The following is an 8447-nucleotide window of genomic DNA, read 5'->3' as shown; positions in this document are numbered from 1 at the left end:
AAGGCATTGCTCATATCTATATTTAATGAAGCTAGAAGCTATACTGCTTGCATAGACTATTTATATATGTGCAGTTTAGGCAAATTATTTACTTTTTAAATATATTTTTTATTGATTTCAGAGAGGAAGGGAGAGGGAGAGAGAGTTAGAAACAGACTGAACTTAAAACCTGGACATGTGCCCTGACCAGGAATCAAACTATGACTTCCTGGTTCATAAATCGATGTTCAACCACTGAGCCACACCGAATGGGCTAGGCAAATTATTTTTTTAAGTTGTTCATTTCAAAATCATATACTGTTACTCTACTAATCCACTAGTCCAGTTTACTTTCTATTTAATACTTTTTCATTCATCATACACCTACTGAATTTCTACCAAGTATTAGCATTTTTGAGAGAGACAGAGAGACATAAATTTGCTGTTTCACTTATTAATTCATTGGTTGATTCTTGTATGTGCCCTGACCAGGGATTGTACCAGCAACCTTGGTGTATCAGGATAATGCTCTAACCAACTGAGCTCTACCTGGCCAGGGCAGGATACTTAGATTTCTGATCAAGGACTTGGTCTCCTGTGTACCTGTCCTTTATGTATCAGAGTGCTTTTGATTGCAAATAGCAGAAACATCAAGTCCAACTGACTTCTTAATATTTATTGGCTCATGTAATTGAAAATTCCATAGTTCACATGAGTTCAAGGCATGATTCAGTCAAGGCTCCAGTTCATTTATTTGCTGTTCTTGCAGCACTGCTCTCCATCACATGTCCTTTGGTCCTAAGTTTGGCTGCTCTTATTGTCGCAGAATGGTTGCCAACAGCTCCTGGGGCTACGTGCTTCCTTATTCATATTCAGAGAGAGAGAGTGCTTCTTCCTGCAGTCATTGTTGGTAGACAGTTCTTCATGGGTCTCTGTGTTTCTGCATATCATATAAATAGAGACCCTGGATGCCTTTGTTACGAATGGTCTTTCTGAGGATGCATGTATAGGGAACAGCTTTGGAAGGCAGAGATCATGTCTTCCCTCCAGAGCAAAAGGCAGGTTTGTTTACTGTCCAGCATAATAAAGATAATGTCTCCCTGCCAGGCAGAGTTTAGGCATAGTTACTACCACATATAAAAGATTTGGGTTCCCTGTGCTCGGGGTTCCTCTCTTACAATGCAACCATGGTGTGTGCAGGCATCATCTAGTCCTATTCATCCCTCACCATGGGAATTGCAGTTGGGGGAACCAAGGTACATGCTGATATTCTGGCTTTTGCTAATGCTACAGATCTTTGTTTCTGACCCAGGAGTCTAATGTCTTCTGCCAGTATCTATGAAACTATGGTAGACTAACTTATTAGCTTGAAGGTGAGATAAATTCTGAGACCCTTCACATTTCTTAACAGTTACGTAAAAAAGTTCTGAACTTGCACTGATAAGGCTGAATGAATTCCTGAATGAATCCCTGTGACAAAGAAAATGACATGAGTTGATTGAACTAGTCACTGTGGCAAGGGGTTGGAAGTTTGGCTTTTAACCTTTAGGACCTATTATTGGAACTAGAGATGGAATCATTCCCCTATCCTTACAGACTATAAGAGGAGTGGAATGGATGTTGGATTAATTATCCACCACAACTTTACTGCATATTCCAAATTAAACATGTGATAGATACATTTATAATTTCTTTTAAAAAAAAAACTTCAAGAGTGAAAGAACTTTTGCTAGCACTAAATGTTGGCTTTATTCTGCTCTGTCTTACCTATTTTCTTTAGGTTTGTGCAGTGGCATCAGCTAAGCTAAACACCCTTCTGCAGACCAAAGTGATTGAAAGTCAGGATGAAGCATGCTATATTTTAGGGAAGCTAGAACATGTTCTAAGTCAGTCAATCAAGGAACAAACGGAAATCTACTCATTTCTGATTCCCCTCGTCCGTACTCTGGTTTCCAAAATTTATGAGCTTCTCTTCATGAACTTGCACCTGCCTTCCTTACCTTTCACCAATGGTAGTTCCTCATTTTTTGAAGATTTTCAAGAATATTGCAGTTCAAGTGAATGGCAAGTTTACATTGAAAAATATGTAAGTTTTACCTTTTTTGAGTGAAATTTTTCTGCTAAATTATTATTTTTATGGACGTATATATTAAATTTTGTATATATTTTTATAAGATTATACCTTATATGAAGCAGTATGAAACCCATACATTTTATGATGGTCATGAGAACATGGCACTTTATTGGAAGGATTGTTATGAAGCCTTAATGGTGAATATGCATAAAAGAGACCGGGAAGGAGGAGAAAGCAAGCTCAAGTTTCAGGTAAAAATTGTTAAGTGTTTTAGTAGCTAGTGTTTTTTTTTAATGTTGATTTCAAGTAATAACAAGCCTGAACTTTGAAAACAAATAGTATGTCTAATTGTCTACAATTATTTCAGAATTGGAAGGAAAACATTGATCAGTAACAAAAATTTAGTAGTGATTATGTAAAAAGTCTATTAAGCTGATAGTAGGTTTCTCTAAGGAGTCTGGATATAAATCAGTGCTTAGAGGGGAATTTGTAGCATGAAATATTTATATTAGAAAAAAAGAAGGGCCTTAAATTAATAATTTAAGTTTCCACCTTAAACTAGAAAAAGAAAAGTAATCTAATTAAATTAGTCTCTAAGTCAATGAAATTGGAAGTAGAAAAACATAGAGAAAATCAATGAAACCAAAATCTAGTTATTCAAAATATCAATAAAATTGATAAATTTCTAGCCAGATTTACAAAGCAAAAAAAGAAAAGTGAAAAATAGCCAATACCCGAATAAAAGGGGAGGTATTATCACTGACTTCACAGATGTCAACATGATAATAAAAGATTACTACAAACCAGTCTATGAACATAAATGACATGACAAATGAAGTGAATCAATATCTTGATAAATACAAATTTCCAAAATTAACACAGTAATAAGTAGATAACCTGGATAGTCTTCTGCATGTTAAAGATAATTGAATTTATTGGTAAAAACAAATAAACAAACAACTTCCAAAAGGGCAAACTTCAGAAGTAGGTTGTTTCACTGGCAAATTTTACCAAACATAATGGAGAAATTACACCAATTCCTCACAATCTCTTCAAAATAGAAAAGTGGGACTAACTCTAACCGGTTTGGCTCAGTGGATAGAGCGTTGGCCTGTGGACTGAAACGTCCCAGGTACATGGTCAAGGGCATGTACCTTGGTTGCGGGCACACCTCAGTAGGAGGTGTGCAGGAAGCAGCTGATTGATGTTTCTAACTATCCTCTCTCTTCCTCTCTGTAAAAAATCAATAAAATATATACATATATATTTTAAAAGTGGGATCAATTCCCAACTCATTATACGAGGGCAATATTACCCTCCTGTTCAAATCATACAAAATAGTACAAGAAAACTACAGACCATTGTCGCTCAGGAACATTGGTGCAAACCAAATACAGCACTGTATGAAAAAATAATATATCACAACCAGGTAGAGTTTATCTTGGGAATGCAAGGCTGGTTCAACATTTGATAATCAATCAATATAATGGACCACATTAGCATACTTATCAAGAAAAAAACACACGATCAAATAACAGATGCGGAAAAGTATTTTACAAAATTTAACATCCATTTGTGATCAAAGATTTCAGCAAACTGGAAACAGAAGGGAAGTACCTAAATTTCTACAGAAATCCTATAGCTAATTTTGTATTTAAGGATGAACTACTAACAGTGCTTTCCTATAGGATAAAGAAGATAGAGAACTAGGCAGGAATGTCTCCTCTCACTGTTCCTAATCACTGTTGCTTCATAAGTCCTAGCAAATGCAGTAAGAACAGAAAAAGAAATAAAAGACATTTACATTGGGAAAGAATAAATACAACTATTTGCAGATAACATGATTTTCTATGTAGAAAATTCTAAGGAATCTACTGAAAATTTCTTATAATTAATGACTTTAGCAAGATTGCAGAACACAAGATCAATACACAAAATTCAATCATATTTTTGTATGTTAAGCAATAAACAACTGAAAACTGAAATTTAAAAAAATACTTGTAGCCCTGGCCAGCATTGCCCAGTGGTTGGAATGTTGGCCCACGTACCGAAGGGTTGGGGTTTGATATTCTGGTCAAGAGTACATACCTGGGTTGCAGGTTCTATACCATCCCCAGTCAGGGCACATGTGGGAAGCAACCAAATGATTTGTCTTTTTCACAGCAATGCTTCTCTTTCTCTCTCTCTCTCCTCTACCTTCCACTCTCTCTAAAAATCAGTGGGAAAAAATGCCCTCACTCCTTGGGTGGGATAAAAAAAAAATACTATTTAGAGTATCTCTAAAAAAAAATGAAATACTTAGGTATCAGTTTAACAAAATATGCATAATCGATATGCTAAAAACTACAAAATGATGATGAAACAAATTAAAGAAGACCAAATAAAAATACATGTTTATTTCATAACATAGGTTCCTTGTTGGTTATTTTCTCAAGTTTAAAAAAACCCCACAATGGATTATGGCTAGAACCATACCATGCTTCATTAAAGTAAATTATTCCAAAAGAATAAGAAAATTCTGTTGATTACCAGCTTCTTTCTTTTGCTATATGATTTTATTGGGTCAAATTTTTAAAGCTATGGCATTAAAATTTCAAATATACCTGTAAATATATGATTCAGTGGTATTATTTATTGCTCTTTCTTTCAGGAATTTTTTGTGGAGCCATTTAATCGAAAAGCACGCCAAGAGAACTTGAGGTATAATAATATGCTTAAACAACTTAACACTCAACAGTTAGCCACTCTGAGACGCTGGAAGACAATACAGATCTATCTTACATGTGAAAGGGGACCTTGGGCTGAAAGGTATGAATGTATACCACCTATTCAGTAACCTTTTTCTTTAGAACTCTGGTCTAGAACTTTTTAAGCCAACGGCCTCTCCAATCCAATTAAAAAAACGTTCACTTTATAAAAGAACGTGAGAGATGGGAGAACAGGGTATGTGTATATTTTTTTTTTATTAATTGTGAAGTTATCATACGTCCTTTCTTTGGAATATGAATGATTGGAATTAGGCTTATCGTGTTTAAAGACCTGTAAAATGTTAATTCAATGATATTAAATGGGGAAAAAAAAGATTCAAAATATATGGGATAACATCAAGATATGTAAAATGCAGTTTAAGACCAGAAAGAAACACACTCAACTGTTACCAGTGATGACCTTTGGGAAACAAACAATGGAGGAAAAAAATTGCTGCCAGAGGTTGCAGTCACAAGTCACAGCTGCACAGTGTAGGCATTTTAAAATCCAAGTTAAAAAAGCATCTGAGTTCCTTATATATTTTGGATATTAATCACTTATTGGGTATATCATTTGCAACTTTCTTCTGCCATTCATTAAGTGGTCGTTCTGTTTTGTTGATGGTTTCTTAAGCTGTACAAAACTTTAGTTTGATATAGTCCCACTTTTTATTTTTGCTTTGTTTCCCTTGCCGAGGAGACTTATCCAAAAAGATAGTGCTAAGAGCATTGGTCAAAGAGTTTACTGCCTCTGTTTTTTCTAGGAGTTTTATGATTTTAGGTCTTATATTTAAGCCTTTAATACACTTTTAATTTATTTTTATATATGGTGTAAGAAAGTGGTTCAATTTCATTTTTTTGCATGTATCTGCCCAGTTTTCCCAACACTGTTTATTGAAAAGACTGCCCCATTGTATGTCCTTGCTATCTTTGTCATAGATTAATTGATCATATAAGCAAGTATTTACTTCTGGCTGTCTATTCTATTCCATTGATCTATATATCTCTTTTTACACCAGTACGAAATGGTTTTGCTTATTGTAGCTTTATAGTTTGATATCAGGGGGAGTTATATCTTCCACTTTGTTCTGTCTCAAAATTTATTTGGCCATTCGGGGTTTTGTGGTCCCATGTAAATTTTAGGGTTAGTTCTAATTCTGAGAAGAATACCATTGGTATTTTAATAGGGATTGCTTTGAATCTATATTGCTTGAAATATGTAATATTTAAGATATATAAGCAGCTCATACAACTTAACACCAAAAAAAAACAACCCCAAACAATCCAATTAAAAAATGGGCAGAGGACCTGAAATAAACATTTCTCCAAAGAAAACATACAGATGGCCAACAGACATAGAAAAAGATACTCAATATCACAATCATCTGGAAAATGCAAATTAAAATCACAATGAGATATCATCTCACACTTGTTAGAATGGCTATTATCAATAAATCAGTAAATAACAAGTGCTGGTGAGGATGTGGAGAAAAGGGAGGATTTTATTTACATTATATCCTGGGGTATTTTCAGGTACCCCAGGCTATTACTGGGTCTAGTTTGCATGTGTGTCCCTGGATCTATTTGTTGGGGAAGGGGTAGTGAGGAAGTAAGTGAATTATAATCTGGAGCTTTTGCTGAATCTTCTGGAAAGCTGAGTTCAGGCACTACCAAGGGGAATGATGGTTCTATCCCACAACAGGCTTCAGATTATTTGTGGGTTGTGAGTTACCTTGAGGATGCCAGCTATAGGGAACCCTGTTATTTTTGTCTCTCTAGCACCACTTCCTCCTCCTGGTACTAAAGCCCCTCCTTTTTGTGAGGAACCCACTCTGATATGGGCCCTCCCAACTCACCTCATTACAAAGGTGCCACTGACTCAAATTGGGCAATTACTCTTCCCTGAGACTTTGCTGCTGGTGCTGTCAGGGAGGACTGTGTCTTTTGGGATCACTAAGCTAACAGAATGTCACCCATCATATGGAGAACCCAGTCTGTGAGGTGGGAGAATGATTCCTGGTGACAAACCTTTGCATTCATCCAGACCAAATGCACTCCTAGACTTGCAAGTTATGAGAGCTAATATATGTCTTAGGTGCTTATAAGCAATTTGATTTTGTTTCATTTACTTATAACCAAAAATGTAAAATTGACCATTATACTGAAGTACCTGAAAGAGCTATCCTATATAATAAAAGCGTAATATGCAAATTGACTGAACGGCGGAACGACCAGTCGGGGGGGTGGGGGGCAGGGCCGGCAAGCAGGCGGTGCCAGGCCAGCCAAGGCGTGTAGCAGCAGGCAGAGGGAAGGGACGGCGATGGGGGGGGGGGGGGCAGCGAGCCGCAGCGGCGCAATGTTGGGAGGCGGAGCCGCGTCACCCAGCACTGTCCCCTGATAGGCCAGCCGGTCACCTCCCGCAGAGGGAGGCCGGCGGTGGCAACAGCAGCAGAGTGATGGGGGCGGTGCCTTCCCCTGATTGGTCCGGTCGCCTCCTGCAGAGGGAGGCTAGCGGCAGTGGCAGTGCCCATCCCCTGATCGGCCTACCTGGTCACCTCCCGCAGAGGGAGGTCACTGGTTGTGGCAGCAGTATCGGGGTGATGGGGGCGGCGCTGTCCCCTGATCAACCCTCCTGGTCACCTCCCGCAGAAGGAGGCCAGACTGTTAGCAATACTTGAGTATTCCAGTTCTCTACAACCTTACCAGCGCTTGCAGTTTTCCGAGTTTTTAATTATAACTGTCCAATTAGGTGTGAAGTGTGAGGCCTTATGATGTGACATTTACCTAATGACTAATGACAGTTGAGCATCTTTTCATGTACTTGTTGGCCAGTTGTATATATCTTCTTTGGAGAAATCTCTATTCAAGTCCTTTGCCTTATTTTTTTATTGTATTGTTTGGCTTATTGTGCTTGAGTTGTAAGAGTTTTCTTTATAGTCTCAATAATAGACCCTTATTAGATGTACCAGAGGCCCTGTGCACAGGTTCGTACACCAATGGGGTCCCTTGGACTGGCCTGCACCCTCTTGCAATTTGGGACCCCTTGAGGGATGTCAGACTGCCGGTTTCAACCCAGTCCCCGCAGGCCAGGCCGAGGGACCCTACCAGTGCACGGCCGGGCCTCTGGTATGCATATAAGATCTTTGGTTAATCTCTTCCTGCCCTCCCCACTCTCCTTTTCCCTCTGAGATTCATCAGTCTGTTCCATGTTTCCATGCCTGTGCATTGAGCATCTGCCCCCTGGTGGTCAGTGCGTGGCATAGCTACTGATTGGATGATCGAACGGTTGCTTAGGCTTTTATATATAGACTAGGGGCCCGGTGCACGAAATTCATGCACTGGGGGGAGGGTTGTCCCTCAGCCCAGCCTGCCCCCTCTCACATACTGGGAGCCCTCAGGGGATATCCTAGTGACGGGTTAGGCCCGCTCCCTGCTCCCCTTGGGGAGCGGGCCTAAGCAGCAGTCTGGCCTCCCTTTGTGGGAAGTGACTGGGCTGATCAGGGGAAGGCACCACCCCCATCATCCCGCTGCTGCTGCCACTGCTAGCCACCACAGCCACCAAGGTGTTTTCGTTAACACGACTCCAGTCCCTTCACCATGAAAAAATGACAACTCTCTTTAGGCATTTTCAAGATGTGTCTTTCATA

The 8447-nt window shown here is 38.9% G+C and overlaps 1 protein-coding gene across 1 annotated transcript in view; it reads left to right on the top strand.

Moving 5' to 3' along the window:
* Nucleotides 1-8447, top strand: part of NBEAL1 (neurobeachin-like 1) — a 114894-nt gene that overhangs the window by 64331 nt on the left and 42116 nt on the right. The window contains exons 30-32 of the mRNA XM_005874255.2: nt 1760-2065; nt 2155-2304; nt 4704-4861. Coding sequence (XP_005874317.1) covers nt 1760-2065; nt 2155-2304; nt 4704-4861 — 614 coding nt within the window. The remainder of the gene's footprint in view (nt 1-1759; nt 2066-2154; nt 2305-4703; nt 4862-8447) is intronic.

This window comes from Myotis brandtii, unplaced genomic scaffold (genome assembly GCF_000412655.1).
Source record: "Myotis brandtii unplaced genomic scaffold, ASM41265v1 scaffold43, whole genome shotgun sequence".
Lineage (NCBI taxonomy): Eukaryota > Metazoa > Chordata > Mammalia > Chiroptera > Vespertilionidae > Myotis > Myotis brandtii.
This window is presented reverse-complemented; position numbering and strand designations above follow the sequence as displayed.